The following is a 26951-nucleotide window of genomic DNA, read 5'->3' as shown; positions in this document are numbered from 1 at the left end:
ATATAGCTTTGGTGCAATGCAACCTGTACAGAAATCACTTCAAATATGTTCTTATTTATGTATTTTTTTTATTGTATTGACTTCTAACGAATTACCTGAACTATGTAAAGAGATTATGCATGCTTTAAGAGGGAAAAAAAAGAACTAAACCTGATAATTTTTACCTAGGTTTTGCATTTGATTGGAATGGCACTACAAGAAGAAAAACAGCATCTGGAGAATCTCAGTGAGGAGAATGTTGTAACATTTACCTTCACTCAGAAAATATCAAGTATGCCATTCTCTTCATAAGTAGAGCAAATTTTAAGTAGAAAATGCCAGTCCATCATATTTTCTTCTTCTGTAGCAGTACTTATTAAAAGAATATATTTGTTGATCCGTAGAAAATTGTTTTCAATATTATAAATAAATAAAAATTCTTAGATTTTGCAGGAAAAGTTGAGCAGATTATATATATTTCAAATGTGTGTAGCAATGATAGTACCTTTGATAGCAGCGGTACATAATCCCCAGTGCAGAAAAATCCAGAATTAGAATAATTTCCATGAGATCTAATTTTTAATATCATTGTAGCACTTTTAACAAAGATTGCTGTACATGATCAAACATTTGCAAAAGTTGTTGCTGTGTTCTTAATCAATTGGAATTTATTTGATGCTTCTTTGCATCTTCTGACTAGTGCCTGTAATTCTATTAAGACATGAAACTGCTAGAATTGCAAATAGGTGGGAAATACAACGCTGCAAGTTTGACATAGCAGCTTCCAGGATAATAAACATTCAAGATGTTTATATGGTGCATTTGGTCTTGTAAATAAAGTTAGCGAATGAGAGTTGTAAGACAATTTCCTCTAACCTTCCAGGATTTAGAGATTATTAATGAAAATGCCTGGGGGAGCGAAAGTTATGTATTAGTTGAAGGAATTCTTTAGTTGTTGAATATATATGCAGGTGTGGGTTTTTTGTTTTCTTTGATAGTAGCTAGAGTTGAGTTTGTCATTCTGGTTTTTCTCAGGACCAGGAGAGGCACCCAGTAATTCCCCTAGTATACTCGCTATGCTAGAAACACTGCAAAATGCACCTCATCTGGAAGTGCACAAGGACATGATCAGGTGGATTTTGAAGGTACATCTGTTTCATATAATTTATGAAAACTCTGAAGATTGTTGAAACTTCCCTAATTCTACTGCAATGATTTTCTTATTTTCCATGTTTTATTCTGTCTACCTTTTATTTTTATTTTTCTTGGAATCCTAGACAACACATTATCTCGTCAGCGTTGTTGTTTGCACAGTCATGTTCATGCCACAGACTGAGAGATTTTATTTTGTTGTTGTTTTTGTTTTTGTACAGACCTTTAATACCATTAAGAAACTAAGAGAAAGTTCTTCCACAAGTCCTGTGGCTGAGAGCGAAGGAACTGTTATGGAGGAGGTAAAACAAAGCTGTGGCAGATAGCTGATCTGAAACAGGTCCACACTGTGACTAACATCAGACTGTTTCTGATCACAGTTCTGAATCAAAGATGGCAAACGTCAGTGATTTCTTCAACTTTAGTTCTGTCTCACAGCTTGTAGATCAAACAAACCTGTCTGTTTGCAAGACCTATTAGGAGAGTCTCAGGTCTATTTTTACCTTGCAATACATACTGTAGCCTACAAATCTTAGGCAAGTTTACCAGTACTTCTTATAGCACTGATCACAGCAGTTAGGGGATCCAACTCTTCTTCATTATTTCAGTTTCATTGAAAATTGTTAAAAATACATAGATATCATTTATTTTACTATGCAGATCATTCCAGATGAGCTCTGCTGTTTAATCTAGCTGGACATGATGTCTCAGAAACACGGGCCTTAGAGCACTGTAGTGCAATTAAGAATACAGCTAGCACAGAGGGAGAGCAGCACGAGATGCCTGTCACTTCCCTTTTTATCTTATGAGTGCTCAAAGGGAAGAGAAATACAAAATGTGGTGAAGGGTTGAGGTGGGGGAGAAGTGCTCTTCTGGATCTGCAGCTCCCTCTGGCATTGAATATGAGCCAAAGACAAGAGGCCCTCAGAATTTTTTGATAGACTATTTTGCCTTTTTACGGGACTCCAATTGCGTAGGGGTTAATATAAGTTACATATGGCAGCAGCTAACGTAAGTTGTCCGTTGTTTTAATGGCTAACTGATTATTAATACTAATTGAATGATAAAATTTCAGAGTTCACGTGATAAAGACAAAGCTGAGAGGAAGCGAAAAGCTGAGATTGCGAGGCTGCGCAGAGAGAAGATAATGGCCCAGATGTCTGAGATGCAGCGGCACTTCATTAATGAGAACAAAGAACTCTTTCAGCAGACTTTGGAGGAGCTGGATACTTCAACTTCTGGAGTGCGTGATAATAGGTAATGAAATCTCATTGGAGTTTTTTTCTTTTTCACTTGTCCTATTGCTACTGCTTTAAAAAGTGCTTTTTTAAAAAAAACAAAAAAGTGTTCTTGGAAAAGTATTTAAAAGGGTTTTTTAAATACCAAGAAAGGAGCAGTAAATTGAGCCCTTTTCTCTTACTTGCTGGCAAGATGATGGATACTAATTTATTCCTCCCATCTCTCCCATCCTTGCAGTGCTTAACATCAACATGCAAATCATTTTGTTTTGTATTAAGTCATCCAGTAGCTTGTAGCGTGTCGGAAAAGAATGACACAGTAAATAGGAAATAGCTGATTATATGCATGTGAGGACCTGAAAGAAAATTTGCTGGTAGCTGGAAATACAAACTGAAGCATGTTAATGATTTTGTGGGGAAGTTTAGTGTTTTCCAGGCAATTAAGTTACAGTGGTATTGGAGGGTCACAAATACAGTTTGTGTTGAATTGGAACAGTTCTCTTACTAATGAGAGGGGGTACTTTTTTTTTTCTCCTGGAAAAATGTTTTTGCCTAATTTTTTCTGGAGACATAAATATTGTTATATATGTGCCAAAACTGTTTTGTCAGAGAGTGTTTATCATAAAGCTAGAATGCATATTGCATTTGAAGCATGATTGAACTGTGTATATATATGTATATATAAAATATATATTTATCTTCCAAATAATGTACTCACTAATATTCTTTCTGTGTTCTAGCCCTGTAATTTCAGATGCAAAACTCACAGCCCTGGGGCCAGAGCAAACTAGGGTAGCTGAACGCAGACAGATTGTTATGTGTATATTGTGTCAGGAGGAACAAGAAGTTAAAGTGGACAGTAGAGCTATGGTGTTGGCAGCATTCATTCAGAGATCAACTGTGTTGTCTAAAAATAGAAACAGAATTATTCCAGACCCTGGTAAGTGGTGTTCATAATGATGAATGCATGTCAGATCTGTGTAATGACCACGTTTTCTTTTTACACAGCAGTGTTGCCTTCTTAACTGTGTAATTGTGAATGACTTCATTATAAGAAATGGTAAAACTCCTGAGGTCTAAGTGAGATGGTTACATGTCCTAAGTAATAACATGAAATAACTGTGAAACATTATCAAAAAGAGTTCTGTCAGCCATTTTTGATAAATTATTTGTAAATATTGAAAACAATAAACCAAGCTCAGAAATGTTTGTTTTTAAACTCATAACGTTATAGGGAAAGAAGTGCTGGTATATCCTTGTGGTTTTGCAGGAGTATGCCTTCTTCTCAGTTAAATCATTTGTAATGCTTCATAGCGGTATTGATTTAAAAGAAAAAGGAAAAAAGAAAAAGCCTTTGTGAAGCAGCTTCCTTTTTATTAATGGCATTATTACAAAGATGCCTGGATTCTATATATGCAAACACAAAAAAATTTCCATACTGAATCATGTTGCACTCTGACCCTGAAGATTAATGTTCTTAGTCTCATTATTTAATAGAACTAAACCACCAAAACTGCAGATAAATCTTTGGCCCAGAACCTCTGATATCCAGTCTAAGCACAGTACATACACTCAAAACAAAAATTCAAAATGAGCTGAACAGTTTCAGTTGTGGATTAGTAGTGTGCTTTATGCTTCACCAAATGAATTGTTCTTTTGTAATAAAGTTTAGTTATAATGCAAATGCAGTTAAATCTTTTATCTGCGGTGAACTCTTGAGATAAATGTTAATTTCAATGTTCTTTTGTTTCATTTTGAATACAGAAAAGCATGACCCATTGTTCATGCATCCAGATCTGTCATGTGGAACACACACGGGTAGCTGTGGCCATATTATGCATGCTCATTGTTGGCAAAGGTAAAAAGCTGTATTTCAGTTAAGTCCAAATAGCACAGTACGTACAACACTTAATTGCAAAACTAATATCCCGTAGCAAATTTAAAAAGCAGTGCCATAAAGCAATCACAGCAGCTTACTGCTTTAAAATTTATGTATGGTGTTATAAACATTGTAAGCATTTTTTAAATTATTTTCATTTGCTTTCTCATCTCAGTGAAGGAGAATCTGAAGCTGCACATGACAGCTTTCATTCCTTTTGAATATTTATCCATGTACATGATGCCCTGTGGTACACATATCTGAACTCTGAAGTTCAGGTTCTTTTTTTACTGCTCAGCAATCGACACGTTCCTGCTGCTGCTTGTGCTCTTTATTGAAGTTTTAAATGACAGTGCACCCCTTGCACTTCTAATTCTTCTGTAATGTTTCATTTGAACTAGAAGCATATGTCCTAGTTTGAGCTTATCTTTGACACAGTGAGCTTTATCCCTTGTTCCTTGTTAAACCTTTTCAGTTATTCTTTTTTGTGGGAGAGTATAAGGATAAATGTGCTTTGTATCACCAATTCTATGTGGCAAACATGGACTGGTAAGCCTCTGAATTCTATTTGGCCCTTGCTTTGGTCCTTGGTGTGGCTTCTCAGGTGCCTCATTGCAAATTCTGCCTTACTTGTGAAGGCTGTCAGGGGCTCCTGGAGATTGTGTCTGCAGCTGTGTAGTGATTCCCATGCAAGTTTCATTTCTCATAGTCTTTGATACGTGCTCACTGAAGATGTCTTCAGTTCTTCCTTCAGTTCTTAGTGTGTAGGTGATGTACAGTCCTGCGTAGTTTCCATTAACTCCTGGAAATGTCCTTTGCTTGTGTTCAGACCAGTTTTGTGATGTTGTAGGGCATACTCTAAACTATCCTAGAGACTTCAGGCAGCAGTTATGTGTAGCAAAGTGGTGGATTTGGTTCATTTCTGAGATCAAACACCAGTTTTTCCATTTGCCCATGAGTAATGCTCGTGGCATCTTCTATAATTTTATGGGAAACTGAAGACTTTTTTTAATCGTTAAACATTTTTTCTAACTTTCTTTCCCACCCTTCTTATACATGGATATTGGTAAAGTTCAAGCTTAAATGTGATTGTGATTGTGTAACAAACTTCAGAATTTTGTGACTGCCAAAAACTGGGATAGCCTGCAATTAGACTGATCAAATAGTTGATGAGTGAAAGGGTGGAGATTTCTCCTTCAAATAATTCTTACGCTTGTCTGGGAAGAGGAAAACAAGTGTCTTCATAAGTATTCATGAATTTCTGTATTAAGGAAATTTTTTAATAGCATCTCAAATATGTCTTGCTGTTTTCTGTAGGTATTTTGATGCTGTCCAAGCAAAAGAGCAACGAAGGCAACAAAGATTAAGAGTACACACAAGTTACGATGTAGAAAATGGTGAATTCCTTTGCCCACTTTGTGAATGTTTAAGCAACACTGTTATTCCTCTGCTTCCACCACCAAGGGTTTTGTTTAACAGGTCTGTTTGCTCATTTATATACACCTTTGCAAGTATAAAAAACAAAAACAAACAACCTCCCAAACATCACTATCCTCAAAGCCACTTAAGAGTTCCAACGTACCAGGCAATCCTTAACTAAATTCACTGTTTTGACTTTAAAATTACCTTCAAAATTAGTTCTCGTTTGTTCTAGATCTGATTTTTATGTTTATTTTTGTTTTGCGTTTTTTTTTTTAATTAATATTGTGGAATAAACTTGTATGAATGAGATATGAGTATTGCTAATTTTAAGCAATTTAGTGCTAACTCAAACTATTACAAGATCCTGATACTGGAAGTTGCAGATTTGGTCTCTCACTGCTGTTGCTGGTCTCAGAGCAGTTTTTGGGATCTATTTAAAACAAACAAAAAAAGAAAAGTAAAAACTCCCCCCCAAACTTCACCTGAACCAAAGGCAATCAATGATCTCAGGAAAAACAAATTCTCTCTGGGTTACTTTTTTGCCTTTGGAAATGCTTACTGTTCTCTCTTTTGATAATCTCAATTTGCTTGCTTCTTTCTTTTGGTCTGTGGACCTTTCTAGATTTTATGTGGTTTGGAATGGTGTGAAAGGCCCAAGAATTGCAGGAAAAAAAAGACTTAAAAAAATGTGGACGACCCTCTTGAGGAAACAAAAGATCATAAGAAACATAGATGCCTATGAAATATTAATTTTTAATGTAGTTTGACTTCAAATAACATGTCGTCTTGTAATTACTTTTGGACAGGTTAGACTTTTCAGGCCAACCAGACCTCACTCAATGGATCAAAACAATATCTCAGCAAATAAAAGCACTATATTTACTTCGAGAAGACCGTTCAAGTAAGTCTGAGAAACTATTTGTATGTGAAAATGTTATGTTGTGCATGCAGAGGACCTAACATTATGGTTCTACCACTGTGGAGCTCAGAGAGTGTGTAGAAGAAGCAAGAATAGCTTAGCATTTCAGTTTCTGGTGATGTGTTCCTGCACCTTTTTATAATGTAAAAACAATGTGTAGGTAAATAATAATTTATTACTTCTTGTTATAGATAATTCTGGCAGTTCAGAAAAAATGGATCAACTACAACTACCTGAAGGATTTAGACCAGATTACAAACCGAAGTACGTATTTACATCTGAATAAATCTTTAAAATCTTCTCATGAGATGGTAATATGGAAATAGAATGTGACTTCTGTGCTATCTGAATATAATAATATTATATTTATTTTAAATATATATTTATATATTACATTATTATTATTATTATATATTATATTATTATTATTATATATTATATTATATTTATATATATATCTTTATATATCTATATATAAATATAAATTATATATATTTATTTTATATATATATAAAAATATATATAATATATATATAATATATATATAAATATATATTATATTATATTATTATATATATTTTATATATATAATAAAATATATTATATATATATATTTTTATATATATATAAATATATTTAATATATAATACAGGTGAAAAGTATGAATTTTGTTTTATTTAAAGTCGATCCTATTATGATGATATTGGAATCCAAACCACAAGCAGTAAAAACTATATGATAGAATTTCAGAGGAAGATGTGGTTCATGAGCATGTGGAGAGGACTTGCAGTTGTATAAATTTCGGTGTGAAGATTGTGGTTTTTTTCCCCTCTATTACTGTTAAATAGATTAAGGAGTCATCATTATAGATCAGCACAACAAGTAAAGCATGAAGGAAGTCTGGGAAATTGAGGGTGATTTCAGCTATTGCTATGTTTGTATTTGACTCTATCACTTCTTCATTTGGGGAGAGAAGGTAATTATTTACGTGCTATGGACATGTCTGCAGACTGCACGCAAAAATGCAAGACACCCATCTTAGGTGCTGATGGACTTTGTCATCATTAACCCACAATTAATTTAATTTATTCATAACTATTAGCTCTGAAAAATATGTATTTTTAAGGCCATGGAACGAGACTGGCTCAAATAAAAAAAGTAATGAGGAATGTAGCTAACACAGAAAAGAGGTTTAAAGAATCCGGAGATGCAGAGAGAGATACTGGAGTTCTCACTTTAAAATTTATAAATGTATAGGATGAATGCTCAACATTGAAAGTGTTATGCTGTCAGTAGGGGAAATAATTGATTAGCAATATTATTTTGTTTCAGGAATCCATATTCTGAAAGCATTAAGGAGATGCTGACAACATTTGGTACAGCAACATACAAAGTGGGCTTGAAGGTTCATCCAAATGAAGAAGATCCACGTGTACCTATAATGTGCTGGGGAAGCTGTGCTTACACAATACAGACCATAGGTACTAATGTATTCATTTTGTTCCTTTACAACATGGATCTCAGAATTTAGTTAAATTTACAACATTAAAATGTATTTGTATTTTCTTGTCTTCCCCAGAACGAATTCTAGCTGATGAAGATAAGCCATTATTTGGCCATTTACCTTGTCGACAGGTGAGGATTAAGTAGCAATTTCTTTATCTACCAGGAGAAAAAGAGAGAATTGTGCTGCTTTAATGCAGAATGTCTAAATTTTAAGCTATAGTTCTTTGGTAATTTTATTTTTCAGGATATTAGATAGATTAGATTGCCATCTAGTCAATCAGTATCTGATTATTAAAAAAATCTATTTTAGATTTATTTTTAAATATACTGACAAAAATAATGTTTTATTCATTATTCAGTAAGGCCAAGATTTCTCTTTGTAGCAGTCAAAATAAGAATACCAAGGAAACTTGCATAACTGTATGAACATCAATATCTCTGTTCTTAAACATTCAGACTGCTCCCTCAAACTTCAGCTGAGGAGCCCAAAAGACTGCTATAAATCAGAAGGCATTTTTCATATTGAAGAGTTTAGTTAACTGTGAAAATCTTTTTTTTGTGTGTATTTAAAGGATGACTGCCTTACATCATTAACAAGATTTGCAGCAGCTCACTGGACAGTCTCATCTCTTTCAGCTGTACAGGGTCACTTTTGTACTCTCTTAGCATGTAAGTTTGCCACCTCATTTTTCTCCTCCTCCCCCCACACAAAGATAAAGATGCTTACAGATGACAAATCAGTATTTCCACCTGTGTACCTATATATTTCATTGTACTGAGAAAAAATATCATATCTCTTAGTTTGCAGTTCCAACATGAATTTCAAGCAAATCATGTGAAGTTGTGTTGACTTTTCCCAGGATTTCAGTTGCTGCTTGTGGAAGGTTTCAAGAGTGAAAGAGAAAAAAGTGTGGTCTTTCACAATACAAAAGTTATATATTGGAATTTAAAAAAAAAAAAAAGGAAGTTAAATAATTGTGTTTATTGTAGTATTGGAAAGAAATACAATATTGCCTGAGGTCTGTAATGTATCTGTGAACTTTGCTGTCTTTAAAAAGTAGGTTTTGTGATAAGGCAGGATATAATACACAATGTCATATATTAGTTGAGAATTCTGATTAAAGCATCCGACATGTTTTAGGCTTGAATCATTTACAAATACAGCTGAGAAGTCTGGAAATCAGCCTACTCTTAAAGTCAGATGAATATGATGCTTTTTCTTTTTTTGGAGGTTATGGGTGACTGACATTTCTGAAATTAGACTTCTTTAGATAGTCTAGGATTTTTTTTACTGATAAATAACAGTGCTAAGAATGAAATAATTAATTTGAACATCAGTGAGATTCCAGAGTAAAATTTTAGGTTCCGTAGTGGAATGTATCTTTTCTAAGGGGTAGAATTTTAGTAAAGCTGAAGGATGAGGAACAATAATTACATGAGAGGACTGCTCTGAAAGGGTATTAAAGGCTGGGATACTTTGAATGTCAGTAGAGCAGGGAGGTTTTTAACATGCATGCCCACACTGAAATTACTAGTGAAATCAATGCCACCTACTTCTGCAAATGATGGGCAGTTTTGTGAGACAGAGCTTATTTCACATCGGTTTGTAGTAGTAATGATTGAGTGCTTCTCTGTGGGAAGCAGAACAGAATGTTGCCAGCTATTTGACTGGAACTTTGTAGCAAGCAGTTCCACATGGCTTGGTGGTTGATTTTTTTGTTTGTTTGTTTAAGTCTGACATTATATTTCTTTAAAGCTCTATTTCCCTCCATCAGTCCCTCTGTGCAGTTACATAAGCAACTGTACTACTTCTGTTTTTCTGCAAAACAATACTCGATATTTTATTTTCCAAGGCAAAGAATAAGGAGGACTTTGATCTGACAGTGTTCTATGAATTAATTGTAAATAAAGATAGCTTATTGAAAAAAAATCTTTTTTGAAAGACCCTTATCTGGTCAGGTTTTTCTCATAGAAGCCTGTTCAAAAATGTGGGTTAGAGTTCCATAGTGTTACGCTTATGAAAGCAAGAACATCCAAAATCTGAGTGATGCTGAAATGTTTGATGGTAGAAATAGCTGTAAAATGTCACAAATATTGAGCTGTTAATATTCTGGCCATCAGGGCAACAGTCTTCAAGATATTCTTCAATATCTTCAATATTCTTCTATTATTCATAATATAATACATATAAATATATATTTTTACTGTAGCAGTGCTTTTATACTTTGCAACTTAATGCTTACAGCTGCACTGTAGAACTGTTCTCACAGCTGCACTTTCAGCTCTTACTATAATCTGTTTTTATTGATCAGAGTAAGGATGTTTGTGGCTATTCCCAAGTTGTTTTAAATATGTTTTAACTTTTCAAGAAATTTTATTTATGCTTGCTTTTAAATGGAGGTACTTGGAATTTATTAAGTGTGTGGACTGTTGTTATCTGGAGTGCTTTAGTTCACATTTCATGGTTACTGTGAATGGTACTGAGACAGAAGAACTAATTCTTAGCTCTTTCCTAATTAGAGATAAAAAAATGAATTAAAGACTTAGCAGTGTGTTTTTGAGTTCTGTAAGGGAAATGATTTACATGAGGTGAGTCTAGGGAGCCTTGTAAGGTCGAGCAAACTGCAGAAGCTTCCATCTGAACAGCTGTCTGACAGACAAGGATCAGTGTTTTGATTGAGTCTATTTGTGGTCAGAAGTTGAAATACTGTGGCATTTTCTATCCCAGTGGGAACACTAGCAGTAAAGGAGAGGCACTGTCAAGAGTAGTAATGGCAGCATTTAGTTGCAGTTGTTTTGCTTTTGTATCATTTCAATACAGTAGTCAAGTAGGCAAAAGTTTGCAATGAATGACACTAGGTCATAGAAGGACTTGAGTTGGAAGGGACCTCAAGATGATGAACTCCAACTCCCCTGCCACGTGCAGGGCCACCAAGCTCCACATTTAATGCTAGAGCAGGCTGCCCAGGGCCCCATCCAGCCTGGCCTTGAACACCTCCAGGTATCTGGCATCCACAACCTCTGTAGGCAATTATGTGGAGGATAAAAAGGGAGAGGAGGCAATGTTGTACTACTTGCTTACAGTCTTGTACAATAGCGTTGAACAACTCTTGAAATCTCACATTTCTGGTCAAAAAATATATATTTGTATGTTAAATTCTTTAAGCATATTAACCAAGGAGATCTCATTTTGTAACTGAAATAAGCTAAAATATTTTTTGTATTTAAATATTGAGTTGGTAAATGTATTTTTTCTTTAAAATACTTAGCACTGGTGCCTAATGAGAAAAATGGAAACCTTCCGTGCATACTTGATATCGACATGTTTCATTTATTGGTAAGTATTCCTTAATGTATATTAACAGTGTTGTGCTCCTGTAGGCACCATGTAAAAACTTCCTTGGAAACTTGAATTCTGGGTGAGGAATCTTTCAAAAAGTTCAGCATTTTCAGCATATTCATCATTACAGCATTTATTTATTTATCTCTGATTAACACCATTTAAGATATTTTTTTTTTCTTGCAATTTACTTCTGTAAATGCAAGTGAGTTAAATGAAGAGAAATGTGAACTTTGGATGTTTTTAAGAAGAAAAAAGACAGTCATCGTTCTGTTAAGTAATGGCTGGTTAATTAGTGCTTCAGAATTAGCCTACTTGCAGCATAAATAGAGAAAATTGGAAGGTTTAAAAAGAAAATAATCCACCTGCTTTCTTTTCCAGGTCAGCTTGGTGCTCTCTTTCCCTGCCATACATTGTCAGGATTTTTCAGGGATCAGTCTTGGCACTGGAGATCTTCACCTGTTTCATCTTGTCACAATGGCACACATAATACAAATTTTACTTACCTCATCGACAGGTAATGCCACTTTTGTTCAGTTTTTACTGAAACGATGGCTCAAATCTGCACTTAAAAAACACACCAGTTGCTATTGGTAAATGTATGCAGTTTGCTGTGTTAAAATAAAATTGCTGATGCTTTTTTCCCTTCCATTGAAAATACTGATAACTCATGAAAATTCACTCTCCTGTCTTTATTACTTACACTGGAGACTTTTTTGCAGCCTAGCTCGTTGTGAATCCTGCTCTCCAGTGAATGTAGTCGTGTCTGGAAGTGTTTATTGCAGAAACTTGGCTTAAATTTTGTCTGATGAATAAGTTGCAGTTAGTGTGTAAGGAATCAGCGCCTCTTCTAGCAAGAGGAACTGGGAAAGGCAGAATGTACCAAAAGCAAAAAAAAACTCCAAGCAATTACAGTCAAAACGAAAGCAGTCAAGCAAGGAAACCAACACCTCACTGGAATTAACAGCAGCATAAAGTTACAGTATAAGATATGATAAGATATCACCGTATGATATTCTGGTGAAGAGTTGTCCATTGGAATATTTCACCTAGTTTTAATCTTCTCACAATTTGCGTTCTTGCTGTACGAGTTATAGAAGTAACTTTTTATTTCTTTGTTCCTCAGAAGAGAATGGCATGGATCAAGAGAACACTAGCAGTGAAGAAGAAGAAGCTGTGCTTACGCTGTATAAATTTCTTTGTCAGTGTACTGGAAGGTATGGCAGTCTTTCAGTGTCTGTGTGAACTTATTAGAATCTGAAATACCTATGCAAATTTTACCTTAATTAAGTGTCCAAGTTAGTTACCTTTTTTGAATCTATTGTAGTGTTATTAGTGTTGAAATAAACATTGTATTTACTGACTTCAGTTTAAACAAGCATTATTTAGTAGGAAATAGGACTGAAGACTTGCTAAATATAGCTTTGAAACTGCAAAGTCTTTGTTTTGTTTTTTCTCTTAAGTGCCTTGAAAGAAATTTCCTCAGGATGGCACCTATGGAGGAATCTAAAAGCTGGAATCATGCCTTTTCTGAGATGTTCTGCTTTGTTCTTTCATTACTTAAATGGTGTCCCAGCACCCTCAGAACTTCAAGGTACCTTATGCTTAACTTCTTGTATTAAGTCAGCTTTCCAAAAGACACAAACAAATATGTATTGGGAAAGCAAAGTACATATAGGATCTTTTCTGAAAAACAAAACAAAACCTGATGGAATGAATTGCAGGCTTGATACCAGGGTGAAATTATATTTCTATAACAAAAACAAACAAAAAAAAATCCCCAAACAACCACTCCAACATTTCAGATTCAGTTTTTAAAACTTTTTTTAACGTGGAGAACAATACTGTTCTGGATTATTTAAAACAGAAATTTATGTTCTTCTGTTAAAATAAGTGAAATCTTTTCTATTTCAGATTTCTTATTTGTTACTGTTGCCCAATAAGACCTGCTTTTGTTTGCATTGTTATCAACATTTTGAGTTAATAACTTAAGCCTCCGAACAAAAACTGGTTATATATGTCACAACCGATTATGAAACTTAAAGTATTAATCATAGTAATCAAAAGTAGGGTCACTCTTCTTTGGGATTCCCAAGTTTAAAACATGTGGTTATTTGGTGCAGAGCTGGTGTTAGAACACTTGATTTTCATGATTTGTTGCATGTTGTGGATTGTTTCCTTGACATGAAGCTTCTTGACAAGCTGTAGTAAAATGTAAATTTTCATTGGACAGTTGACATGCTTTACACACTTGGGATTAAAAAAGAAACCTTTATTTCCAAATTTCACTTTCCTGTAACAAGATTCCTCAGATTCAATGTGGACTGGTAATGAGCAGTAGTGTTGAGTCTCTTGTAAAGGTATTAAGATGAGATACAAAGTATGGCTCTACTTACAGACAGAGGTCCATGATGTTTTATAGAACGGTTCTAAGAAAGAGGAAGGTGAGGGAACAGCATGCATCCTCATTTTCTTCACTGCTTTGGAAGTAAAAGAGACTGTGACATAGAAGAGTAGTGGTACTGCTTATCATGCAAGTTGACAGAGCAAAGCTCCAGGGAGTCAAGCCAGTAGCGTGACGTGCAGTGGATGTGTCCTAAATAATATTGTTTGCAGAATTTGGCATTGCAGTCAGTTGAAATGACTGTGTTTTTGGGATTGTTGGGCACTGATCACATGTGACTCGTTTCTGTCATGATCTAGAAAGAGCATAAAGTTACCATTTAACTGACAACATTAAAAAAAAAAAAGATATGCTCACTTGTGGAGACCATTGAGCTCTCATTGTGGTTCTTGAATGAGCAGCTTGAAGCCTGCTTCGAGAGGAAATCTGTGGAGATCTGCTTGTCATTACTGGCAGATTTCCAACATTGCTGCCTGCTGCAGTTACCAGTATTCTTTCATACTTCATGCCACACCTTGGTATGGAGGAATACAGATTTTTTTTTTAGTTTTTTCTTTCTTTTTTTTTAAGACAGCTGTCTCATTTCAGGCTGTATTTCATTTATCATAGATGTAATTTTAAGAGGACCATTATGAGAATGATACTCTTTCTTTCTTTCTTTTTTTTTTTTTTTTTACAGTGAATGGAACAAACCAGTTTGAACACTTATGTAGCTATCTTTCCTTGCCAAACAACCTCACCTGCCTTTTTCAAGAAAATAGTGAGATTCTGAATGCCTTGGTAGAAAGGTACGCTTCATTTTTATGCTTAAATTAATATAGATTTCTACACAAACGCAGTTCTGTAACTGTTCTCCAAGGGGTCCGTATATACAAGTGGAAGTTAATCAGATTTTTAAAAGCATTTATGGAAGAAGTGTTTTTGAAAAGTCCTTTGGGTTGTAGATTATTGGTAAACGTACTCTGAAACGTCTTTGGAAGTCAAAATCTTCTCTTTTCTGCTTTCTTGCAGTTGGTGCAGTAACAGTGAAGTAAAAAGATATCTGGAAGGCAAGAGGCATGCCATCAGGTAATCATGGAGGAGTTTTAAGCATACACAACAAACTTTGATGTTGCAGTTTTCTCTTGGTGATGTTTTTTTTCTAAGAGGTATTTCTAAGAACATAAAAGCAGCCTTGTATTATTTAATGGCAAAGAGCTTGGGGATTTAGCAAAGAAATTTTGAAAGTGAAATACTGCTTATATTAATAGATTTTGAAGTGAAAATGAAATTTTACAGTTCTATTGAGGCTGATCCGCAGCAGAGAGAGCCCATGGCTTTTCTTCAATTTTCTGAAGTTTTCTACTTGTGCAATTTAAAAAAGTACGTTGCAAATACATGTATGAAACCATTATTGAAAAGTGCAGAATCTTTAATTATATCCTTAAATAATACACATTTTCCAGTTAAATTAATAACAGAACACTTAGTAGAAAAGCAAAGGAAAACTTCACACACACATTTGTTTGCTAAGCAATTTATTTAATGCTTTCTGAATTCAGAGTATAGTGGGCTTAGGTTGGACTGTTTGTAAAGAATGGGTAAAAATAAAGATCTATTTCGTTTAAATGGTCATCAATTATAATTAAAAATCAAAATTAGGTTCTCAGTGCTGTCAATAAAACCATATCCCTGTATTTCATTTGCCTTTGCTCATTGCAAAAACTCACTTTCAGTATTGTGTGTGCAATAACACTGACAAAGAATTACAGCTTTATTTATTAAATACCAAGCTACTAACAGACTCTTAAACAGTAAGAATACTTTTTTTAATGTGTTTCCTGCTGCATATGATTATTGAGGTTGTTTTTTCACTCTTGTTCCTTTGATGATTCTTAACTGTTCCTTCTCAGTTTGTGTCCATTTTGGTGATTTTCTTTTTTTTTTTTTTTCCCTCATCTCATTCTGAAACATTGCTTGTCTCTAATCTGTATTTACATTTCAGGCTTTCGTATGTATTTTTTGTAGAAGCAAAAAAAATTATTAGAATGTATAGTGTCAGCCAAAAAAGCAAAACCAAAAAAAATTGGCCTTGAAAATTTATTTCTGAGGATACAAATATTAGGTATTAAATACATGTCCATGCAGTAAAAACCATCTAATTGTCTTCAGAATGGAAGTCAGGTTATCTAAGCTAGAGAGTCAGTCTGTTTTCCATTCTATGTTAGTGATAGCAGGGAAATGCAGAACAAACTGATAAGGGATGAAGGCAAATTTTTTGCACCTGTCGTAACCTCATGAGGTGTCACTGAAAGCATATATGATGTGGTTTTCTGACTTTCTGTATGTGTTTATTCTCAGATCTGTTACAAGAATACGTCTAGGAAAGCTGGAGGTGGTCTAACTGATGCTGTGGGCTCCTTTTTTTATGAGCTGCCACGTAGTGTTTGAATAGCAGAGAGGAGGAAAACTTAATAATAATAATAATAATTATTATTATTATTGGCAGATGCTGTTTGGATTATTTGGGAAAATATGAATTAGCTTGAAATCACTGTGTATTGCTTCTTAAACCTCCAGTGGCTAATTTGATTGTTTCATTCCAGCTATGCAAGAGAATCCAATAAGTTAATAGACCTTCCGGATGACTACAGCTGCCTCATTAACCAAGCTTCTAATTTCTCGTAAGTTGCATGCAGTTATACTGAGAACCCCTAAAGTCTTCTGCTGCTTTTGATAAACTGGAAAACATCTAATCTAAAAGTCTCACATAAACTGTTCATGGAATGATGAAGTTAATAGCAGTTACTGATTGTTATCTTTTCCAGCAAAAACCCTTTTGAATATTATGACATAGCATAAATGCAACATAATTTTATTTCTTTTTGCTTAACAAAAGGTGTCCAAAATCAGGTGGTGACAAAAGCAGAGCTCCAACATTGTGCCTTGTGTGTGGGACCATGCTATGTTCTCAGAGTTACTGTTGTCAAACTGAGTTAGAAGGAGAAGATGTTGGAGCCTGTACTGCACATACATACAGCTGTGGTTCTGGAGTGGGCATATTCCTTAGGTAAGGAACTGAGTGCTGCTGCTTGTCCTGCTAGGTTAGGTGATATGTGTGGACATGAGTGGTTCCATAAATGTGCTTGTAGGGTGAATAGGCTGGAGTGGAGTCATCTTTGCGTTTGGAGGTCATTTCTTTGAAAAACAGGAAGTAGGAATTTCATCTTGAAATAGATTTATCTGTTTCTTTCCACTCAAGCATTAAGAAACAAGGCGAATTCCTTGACTCCTTCTTTTGTCGTTGCTGAAAACATTAAAATTTGTTTTAGTTGGCTTCCTGCAGAGTTAATTTACAATTCTCTTGGCAGTTGGATAATAATGTTGCAGTAATTATCTCTCATGTTGTTACATGCATACAAGGAGAGGTTAGATAATCTCTATTTTCACTTCAGCAAAGATTAGTGAGATGTGATATTGTTTTATTTTCTTGTGGTCACGTGGAGTACTTTACAGATTGTAAATGATACGATATGACCTACCAAGGAATTATAGTGGGAAAAGAATAAGATTGCAATTCTTCTTTAAAAAAAAAAAAGTGCCTTTAAAAGTCTACGCACGCAGGTTGCACAGAATGAAAGTAGTTGAGAATTGGAAAAATAGCATCTGTGAAAGTATGAGGAATTATATGTCTAAAAGTCAACACCTAAAATCTATTCTGCTTTTCTCTCTAGAGTACGAGAATGTCAGGTGCTCTTTTTAGCTGGAAAAACAAAGGGCTGCTTTTATCCTCCTCCTTACCTTGATGACTATGGAGAGACAGACCAGGGACTTCGGTAAATATTTTTGTAAATAACTTTTAAAAACAGGAATTCTGAAGTTATGAGCAGTTTTGAGGTCTAAAAACTTAAATAATTCTTAGTATCTCTGCAGTTGCCTAGAAAACAGGGCTGCTCTGAAAGTAGTGCCTCCTATTTTATTATGTTGGCCCTCAACATCAGAAGAGGCTACTGGTGGTATGGCAATAGAGGTTGAACCCTCCCAGGAATAATCTATTATATTTTGTTGCCATGCAACAGATGGCAGCAGAGGGGCAGTCTGACAAAATGGCGTCTGACAGGGAAGTGTGTATGGAGCAAAGGTGTGTCACTGAACTCCTTCACGTGGAAAAAGTGGCATCCACTGACAGTCATCAATGCTTGTTGAATGTTTGTGGAGACCAAACAGTGGATGTGAGCACAGTGAGGCAGTGGGTGGTGCTTTTCATCGGTGGCAACAGCAGTGTGAAAGACAAGCTGTGTTCTGGACAAGGCTGAAGGTGACAGTGTCCTGGACTGCATCATTACAAGCAGTGTCACCACTATGAGCTGGAGTCAAGACAACAGTCCATGGGGTGGCGATGTGATTTCTCCATCTTAGAAAAAAGTTCAGGATGCAGCCTCTAGCAGATGAAGTGAGTGCACTATCTTTTAGGATAGGATGGGGCAATTCTTCTAGATTTCCTTGAAACTAGACAAATATCAACTCTGACTGCTGCACTGCAACACTGACTAAGCTGAAGGCTGGCACTGCTAGAGTCAGGCCTGAGAAGATGACAACCTTTCTCTTTCAGCACAATAACACCAGTCCTCATACCATCCTACCAGACCCGCATTGTAATCTTGGTTTAGCACCTTCTATCTCCCATCTGTGTGGGCAACAATTTCCTAGCAATGACGCCATCATAGCAGCTGTACAACTGCAGATCACCTTTGCTTGTGTAGATTTTTACAAGTTTACATGCAGGCTCTTGTTCATTGCTGGCAAAAATTGCGTAGCTAGTGGTGGTGACTATGTTGAAAAATAACGTTTTGTAGCAGAGAATTTGCTCCATCAAACAGTGTTATTGTGCTCTTTGTAAGTGGTGTAGTTTCCATAGAAGCTAATAGGAGGCATTACTTTTGGAGCAACCAAGGTATGTGCACAGACTTTTTTTATCTGTGTTATTTTAATCCTAAGTGAAGTTGTAATGAGATGATTTTATTTGATGTGGTAATTTTGTCTTCTGTCTCTGTTTCCTGTGAGAACAGTTTGAGGCCTTGATGTTGTTAACAGTCGCTACTTCTGAAACTTGTCAAAATCATAGAATGTGAGCTGGGTCAGCATGGCAAGGCTGCTGGAAAAATCTGTATTCAGAGCACTGTTAACTGCACTGATTGCCAAAATGCAGAGGGAACCCTTGAGTGATCGGGCTGGGAGAACAGACCAGATAGCGCTCCGGTTTGCTGATTAAAGTACCTGTTGGTTTGTTCTGATGAGGGAATAATGTGAAAGGGTTATCTCAATGTTCTGCATTGCACCTGGAGTGTTTGTGCTTGGCTGTGGAGGTTTATCGTATCCAGAAAGCGTTCTCTCTCTTTTTCAGGCGTGGGAATCCCTTACATCTGTGCAAAGAACGATTTAAAAAGATTCAAAAACTCTGGCAGCAGCACAGTATCACAGAGGAAATTGGACATGCACAAGAAGCAAATCAGACACTAGTTGGCATCGACTGGCAGCATTTATAATGGTTATCTGCTGAAGACTGGAACTTTAATAAGACTTTTGTAATTCAATAAGCTTTTTCAAAGGAAGGATTCGGAAGAAAAAAAAAAAAAAGGTTTGAGAAAATGAAATAAACCCAGTCCTTTTATTTAATCTTTGTTTTACATTGTATTTCATAAAGATACCAGTTAACAATAACCAAGTAAACTTTGTATGTAAGCAAGTTTTATTAGTCATATAATTTGCACTGTGCTTCCTTCACAGAAACCTCTTGGGTTATAAACCTGGGCAAATGAACTTGAGTTTCTGATTGAAAAGAATGACTCTTTTTGGAAGTCTATGATATTTCTTACAAACTACCAGAGGAAATAGACTGCTGAAATGGAAACTAGATAGAGCACAATTACAGATTGTGTCTTGCCCCTTGCTAGTAATCTGAGCCGTTTTATTTATTTGTCTGCATTTTAATACCTAAGCTGTGTGTACATGCAATGGAATGAAGTAAGGAAGCAAATAATGTAGCGAATGGATGTTTCTGTCTGCATCGGTGGATAATTCACTCTTACACTTGGCATATCTGAAATGATTTTGTCATTTGTACTCTTGCCGCTTTCTTGCTTCCAGTTGTTTTTAACTAAAAAAAAAAAAGAAAAAAAAGAACAACAAACCCTAACACTAGCTTTATGAGTAAAATAATTTAATTTAAAGCTTTTTCCAGAGCATTGCACTCCTTAGAATTATGTAGTTTGTAATTTGAATTTAGCTGGGAAACCCTTTCACGTCAGTTATGTGATTGGTTATTGGTATTCAAGGGTTGACATTTGTGCTTTAGAAGATATTTTAAGATAATAACGATGTGTAAAAATGTCATGAAAGCTGATTTTGTTAATTTGCAGAAGCACAGAGGATATTTTCTTCGTTTTGGTTAAGAGTCAACTTTTAAGGTGCAGATCCCACCTACGTTTTGTTGCGGATGAGCTGAATGATTTCTTCTGACTTTGAATGGGCACAATCACACTGCCCGCATTTTTGCCTCTGCTCATTTTTTCTGTTGTACCATCAAGTATATTTACTTTTGGCTTGATTTAAAGCTCTGTAAAGATGTTTGCATATAGTATATTTTATAAATATATTCTATAACTGCGCAGATTTGCACTTGATACAAGGGTGCCTGAAGGCAGTGAGTTTTCTAGTTGTATGTAATTAGACCGCCAAGGTGTCTCTAAAAAAGTGACATTATACTTGATTGATTTAAAATAAAATCCATTACCCTTCTCTCCTATCTTTTGACAAATAGAAATAACTTACGTAGTTCCGTTCCTTAATAACCTTACTTTCCTTAATAAATCTTACTTTCTGACTGTGTCTCGAGCCCAGACAAGCAATCCCTTACTGTCTGCTGTATCTTCAGTTACACTTGGCCTGACTTGGGATTGTTTCTATTTTTACAGATTTAATGCTTCAGATCAATTTGTATAGTCATGGTGTATAGGGCGATTTTCACCTTCAGTAACAGTGTTGAGTGAAGATGCAAAATAAACAAACTTGGCCAATGTTGATTCCCTTTTCTTGAAAACATCACAGGCTGCTCTCCACTCTACTACCTGTCCAATGTCACCCTGTACCTGTCCTTGTCACTTCTTGTGCAGAGCCATGCAGAAATATCACATAGAAAAGGGCATTAATGCTTCATCTTTACTGTCCCCTACTTAGGGAGGTTAATATATCAGCAGTTTTCTTAGCATGGTACTTAAAGAATCACATCTTTTTTGGTGACGTTACTGCCACTTTGCAGAATCTGGCTGCTTCAGCTATTGCCACATCTAAAGATGATGTGTAACTGCACTGAAAGATTCCTTTTCCCTGAAAGCATGTTAAAAAGATAACTGATGACACCAACAGATTTCTCTGTGCAAAGCAAAACATTGATAGCAAGAAGAATTTGCTCTTTGGAATCATCAAAGTCTGTGAGATTGAATAGGTTGGTGAACTTTTCACCATAGAGTACTCCAGTTAGCTTTTTTTTTTTTTTTTTTTTTCAAAGTAAGTTTAGTTGTTCTTCACCTGAGATTTCTGCTCTCTTATTTGTTTGCGTGTATTAATTGTAAAAATATTTTCAGTATAATGTTTCAGTATCAGGGGAATAATTTCTGCAATAAATTAGGTATAACTTTGTGCAATCTGCAAATATTAATCTGGGATGTATTGTGTGTCTGAAGGGGGAAAAAAAACCCAACCAAATTCAGATAAAACCCAAGAAGAAAAAAATCCACAAAATCCCCAAACCAGAAATCATCACAACAGAAAACAAAAGAAAGCTCAAGGCATCAAATGCTTTTGGTGTTGTCATTATAGAAATAGTATTTAAACTGCTGTTAGAATTTTGCTGAGCTTGTTCCTTCATGCGTGTCACCTTGTTAATCAGGAGCTAACAAATGACTGGATGTGCAACATCTGCAGTTCCCCAGCTCAAAATGTAAGATGATTATATTATTAGTGTCATACGCTGCAGTCAGCTAGACCTTTCCTGACCTCTACCAAAAAGTCTAATAATCTTTTTAAAGGATTGTAAGTTATATTTTATACAAGGGAGAGTTTGGGTTCACGGCAGTGATGGTTTGGTTTTTTTTTTTACTCTGTTCATACTTCATAGTAGCACTCTGTACTCTCCCAGTCTGCTGTTGCAGGCTCACAGTTTCTTGATGGCAGTACCTGACCAGGATAACGCCTGCTGCCTTCTCACACTGTGCCAGCCACTGCTCCCTGCAGCTCCCACTGCTTCATCTGTGATGCTGAAGGAGTTGGCTGAGCCATGGTGCTGCCTATGGATGCTCAGCCTATTTCCAGCTTCAGCTCTCCCCCAGTCCCCTATTGCTTCCGTCTATGTTCATCAAACCAGTCTTCATTCTGGTGCCTGCACAAGTCACATTTGGGCCTTATTTTCCTCTCTAGTGCTGGGAATTGACCCATGCTGAAGGATTCAGCATTGCTATGCCCTTATGTATTTAGGACAGTGGGTGTCAGGGGCCTGTGTGCACAGGTGTTCTGTTCTGAGCTTGTGCTCTGAAGCCGTGCTGGCTCTTAGGTTCCAGCCTGGTGCCTCACTCCAGTGCATTTTATTGTGTGCTATCTTTCTTGGTGGTTGTTTATAAGCTGGATGCTCTGTCTACTGTGAAAGTATCTTCAGCACAAAATCTATTTTTCTTTTTGATGGATCAAAATACCGAAGGAGAGAGTCCTCTCAAAAGAGATGATGCTGTTTTCAAGTTTCCTAGGGCTGGAATATGGCGCAGGAACAGGCATGGCACACACAGCACACTAAAACCTCATTTTTCTTTCTCTTGTGACCAAAGTACAGATCTATCTCTGATAGAGCTGTACCGTGGCCTTTTTGGAGCTCAGGCTTCCTGGTCTGGATCTAAGCAAGGCATCAGTATCTGCTGTTTTACTGCAGTTAGTCAACTCCCTGCATATCGATACAGGCTAACTAACTCCTAACTCTTGCTTGCCTACTTTACCTGCCCTTCTATGCAAGTATCTCTGTATTCATGCTTAACTAATAGTGATTTTAACGTTTATTCTACAGATCTCTGTGCCAAGTGTTAAAACTGCTGTGTGCATTAATACTCTGTTTTTCTGCTCTTTTGCCACCCTCTCCTGGCCCACAAATGTTAGATGCCCAAATCTTTGTGTCTGAGAGGTTTATCAAATCTCTACCCTTGGAGGAGAAAAAGAGGAACAGTTTCTGCAGTGCGCCAGGTGTAGGAGCTGAGAAATGACAAGTTCTGATCTTGTCTCCATGACAGCAGCCATTAGATGTTATTTTCATCAGTTGTGAATGTATGTTCCCACAGTTTCTTGCCAGATAGCACGAGACTGGGGGTGCCAAGTTTTCCAATTTGCCCTCTGCATCAGATGCCTGAATGAAAACTGGTTGTGTGATGAGTGGCAGGCAGGGTGGGATGGCTGAGCTTGGGCTGGGGGTGGCATCTGCACAGCCCTCTGTGGGATGCCTTACTGATTTTATAAAATAAGGTCATTTTTTTTTAAAGGTGAAACATATTTCTGTACTTGCAGTACTCTGAACGTGAGGGATGCTAAAGCATATTAATAAATCAGAGAAAAGGTTATTTAAAAATAACAAGGATTTAAAAATAAGGAGTCCGGCAGCTGACAGAATCCACTGGTGCCCTCGAGTTAGAGAGAGGCCTGTGTGAGAGGGAGTGAGGTGTGCTCATAAGGCGCAGTGGGAGCTGAAAGCTCAGACCACTGCCTCAGCTCTGAAACAAAGGGCATTGCGTCGGACTTTATTTCTGTGTGCTGCTCTGTAGTGTGAACTTTAAGCTTCTCTCCACCCTTATTGCCAGCTGGAACTGAGTGGAGCTCAAGCCGATGAAGCTGTAGGGCTTTTTTCTTGACAGGGAGGTAGATGCTGTAGCAATGCTCGTGCTGCTGGGAGCAAGCAGCAGCACACCATGTCTGGCTGAAAGGTGAGGGGATCACTGTTCTTCGTGTGTGGGAGATATCTCTAAGAGCAAACGTTTTGGCATGGTTAGCATTTCACCTGGTTGGGCAGATGTAGCACAGCAGTTATGTGGGTGCTGGAAGGTGTCCCATCCACCTGAGACAGCAAAGCCAAGAATGTGGTTGCTCCGTAGCAGCAGACATGCTCAGGGCTGTAGCAGCAGTGGAGGTGACACACCTGTAACTGCTTGAGCAGTTGAGGGCTGGAGATGACCAGGAAGGAGGGGACAGAGCCAGTCCATCTCATGGGGCCAGGGCTGTTCTGCAGTAAGGGATGGCAGAAACCTTTACCTGAGATCCAGGCATGCTTGCAAAAAGCTTCCTGGAATGGATTTAATCCATTTTTAACGTCACCTAATCACAAGAATAATCTGAAGCGCTTAAATAAATTAAATTTTAGGTACTTGTTAATTTTTGATTCTGAGGTTGAAATAAAAAATGCTGTTGTAATTTATTTAAAATATGCCTACAGCAACATTACAGAATTTTATTTCTGCTCTTAAATTTTACAATTAATGACAGATTCATGCATGTGAACTTGTTTGTGCTTTGCACCTGTGGTTTTTTATCATCTTCAGTTTGGTTATTTGTGCCAGACAGAGCATGAGCATCAATGGGAAAATTCATCTCATCTGCAAAAGCATTTGCCCGAGGCAGAGCTGCACTCTTCTCTTAGAAAAGGCTTGACCTGGGAAGGCTGAAAGCAGTTTGTAGCAAGGAAGCTTTGCATTTGGGGGCTGCTTGCTGGGAACAGGTTGGCAGGTGAAGGAGCTACCCTGGCTGCACACAGCTGCGTTATGCCTGTGAGAGAGTTTGTGATCTCTCCAGCTCGGCTGCGCCGGGGGGGGGGAGAGCAGTTCTGGGAAGGAGAGCAGTTTGAAGGCCTTGGGTTCTCTACTGCACATTTCAAAGTGATTTCAGAAAGATTTGAAGTCTTTCAAGAAGAGAAAAACTTCATTTCCATCCCAACAAGGCAGCCTGGCCTAGCTTGCTGTTGGGAAGCAATGCTTCCTGGTGCTGTACCTCACAGGCCTGTCCTTCCTCTCTGAACCTCAGCACTGTGCCCTGGGAGTGCGATGCCAGACGCCAGGTGAAGATGTGTGAGTGTGCCCAGATGCTGGCGTGTGGACCTGCTGTTTGATCCCTGAATTGCTGAGTTTTCCTGGGGCCTTTGATCCTCAGGTTTGCCTTTGCTGTGGAAAAGATGGCTCTGAGAACAAAGAGTGCGCCAGGGTTTGGAAATGAACCTTGTAATGAGCTCCGTTGGTGACTGGTGGCAGGAGCACGCTGTTGGCGAGGTGGGGCTGGTTCTGCGCCATGTGGTGCCAAAGGCTCTGTAGGGACTGCCAGGCCCTGTGCTCCAGCACCATGTGCAGCCTGGGGCTGCAAAATGCTGCCGTGTTTGAGTCAGTCGCCCAGCAGCACAGATCTCATCTCATCGCACAGACAATTTCATAGAGATAGCTGCATTCACGTTCCCATAAATAAATGCATTTGCCTAAGCCTTCGTCTCCGGCAGAGGGCTGTTACCACATGACACCATTCTATTTTTCTGTCCTTATCTCTTAATTAACTAATCTCTAATAATGCTCTTTACTTTTTTTTTTTTTTTTTTTTTTTCCTTGAATAAGCATTTGTGATCCGTCCCCATTTTTCACTGACCATGGGACAGGTAGTACTTCTTCATTTTTAACCTGAAAATACATAGATACCAGGTGAAAAGGAACAGTTGTGCTGAAATTCCTGTTTTTTTGTATCGGCCTTCCCTGCCTACTGGTGAGGGATACGCAGAGCCTCATGCTCCCCGCTAAGCCACGTGCATGCCTTTGGTGGTATTACAAAATGTCCAAGCTCATGTAATGCATGGAGGCTAATCTCATCAGTTGTATTAAGGCTACTTAGGAATTAATAGCTTTAAGGAAGCTGTTTATATTTTCTCCTTTAAAGCGTTTAATGAATGTTCTGTGTCAGTTCAAACAAATGTGTGCAGGCATATATTCTAAATAAAGGATATTTCTGAACAATTTGCACTTCAAGGCCTTGGGCTGGCTCTCAGGTCTGGGTACTGAGATTTAAGCCAGTAATCCATATGGAAGCCCCTAAAAAGAAAGGTCCCAGTTCATATCAATTAAGCACACATCTTTCTGAAGTTTATCTGAGAATCAGGGCAGTGCTCAGGAAGTTCTCAGGTCGCTTCAGGCACATCTGGCTACATCGGCTTCAGGTGCAAATTTCAAACTGAAGAAGTACTTCAGAATGTCTGTTGTGACTGAGCATTGAGGGGGAAAAAAGGACTTAGAAACCCAGCTGAGATGATTGTCAAAGACCCTGAAGATGCTGAGCATTTCTACAAGTGCTGTGAAGATGATATGATTCTGGCACACTGGAAAAGGGGACGCTGAATTGGTCTGGCAAATTCTCTTTCTAGTAAAAGGAAAACAAATTAGCATTCTGTACATCCTGAGCTTGGCTTGGCACAAGACATGAGGAAGTTTTGCTTTCTCTGAGCCATTTTATAAAGGTGAAAACTTCCCTGTGAGAACACATCAAATGGGTCAGAAAATGACCATGGAAGCAAAAAGTCAGCAGTAATGCAAATTAAATAAATCTGTATTAAATTGTATGCATTTTTAAACATTTTCTTTAAAGAGGTTTTTTACTTGCAACAGAATTTTAATACCTAAACTCACATTTGCGTGCAGCAGAGATATCTTCATCTAGAACAGCATTTGCCATGTCACAAGAAAATATATTAAAGATTGAATCAATGATATATTACATATAATATTTTACAAAACAACCATATTACAATTCTGTAATAATCATGAGATGTTACAAAGATCTTCATTAAACAGGAGGCTTTATTTTAGACAGCATGAGCATACACACTATTGGTTCTTACTTGCACAAAACCCCAATTCCAGTATTATTCTTCATAAGCCTGCCTCTGATGGTCTCTACCCAACTTATGCAGTGACAGCATTGCTCTTGGAATTGGCTTCTCCAAGGTGGTGTTGAAGTAATAATTTGACAATTTGTCTCCCTAGCAACAAACTGAATAGAATAGAGACCACAAACAACTGCAG

General features: G+C 37.0%; 1 protein-coding gene across 2 annotated transcripts in view; it reads left to right on the top strand.

Annotated features, from left to right (window-relative positions):
• The window catches only part of UBR2 (ubiquitin protein ligase E3 component n-recognin 2), a 51065-nt gene extending 30171 nt beyond the window's left edge, over positions 1 to 20894 (top strand). For both annotated transcript variants that reach the window (XM_042882687.1, XM_042882697.1), the window contains exons 26-47: positions 169 to 271; positions 1015 to 1124; positions 1353 to 1433; positions 2207 to 2388; positions 3110 to 3309; positions 4134 to 4227; positions 5566 to 5727; positions 6477 to 6571; positions 6781 to 6853; positions 7922 to 8070; positions 8169 to 8224; positions 8668 to 8764; positions 11365 to 11432; positions 11817 to 11952; positions 12562 to 12652; positions 12899 to 13029; positions 14519 to 14627; positions 14851 to 14907; positions 16425 to 16502; positions 16718 to 16888; positions 17553 to 17654; positions 19223 to 20894. In XM_042882687.1, the coding sequence (XP_042738621.1) occupies positions 169 to 271; positions 1015 to 1124; positions 1353 to 1433; positions 2207 to 2388; positions 3110 to 3309; positions 4134 to 4227; positions 5566 to 5727; positions 6477 to 6571; positions 6781 to 6853; positions 7922 to 8070; positions 8169 to 8224; positions 8668 to 8764; positions 11365 to 11432; positions 11817 to 11952; positions 12562 to 12652; positions 12899 to 13029; positions 14519 to 14627; positions 14851 to 14907; positions 16425 to 16502; positions 16718 to 16888; positions 17553 to 17654; positions 19223 to 19364 (2487 nt within the window). In that variant the 3' untranslated portion in view covers positions 19365 to 20894. The remainder of the gene's footprint in view (positions 1 to 168; positions 272 to 1014; positions 1125 to 1352; positions 1434 to 2206; positions 2389 to 3109; positions 3310 to 4133; positions 4228 to 5565; positions 5728 to 6476; positions 6572 to 6780; positions 6854 to 7921; positions 8071 to 8168; positions 8225 to 8667; positions 8765 to 11364; positions 11433 to 11816; positions 11953 to 12561; positions 12653 to 12898; positions 13030 to 14518; positions 14628 to 14850; positions 14908 to 16424; positions 16503 to 16717; positions 16889 to 17552; positions 17655 to 19222) is intronic.
• The last annotated feature ends 6057 nt before the right edge of the window (positions 20895 to 26951 follow it).

Source organism: Lagopus leucura, unplaced genomic scaffold, assembly GCF_019238085.1.
Source record: "Lagopus leucura isolate 7727_CA_CO unplaced genomic scaffold, USGS_WTPT01 Super-Scaffold_73, whole genome shotgun sequence".
Taxonomy (NCBI): domain Eukaryota; kingdom Metazoa; phylum Chordata; class Aves; order Galliformes; family Phasianidae; genus Lagopus; species Lagopus leucura.
Note: the sequence above shows the minus strand (reverse complement) of the source record. Positions and strands in the feature narration are given on the sequence as shown.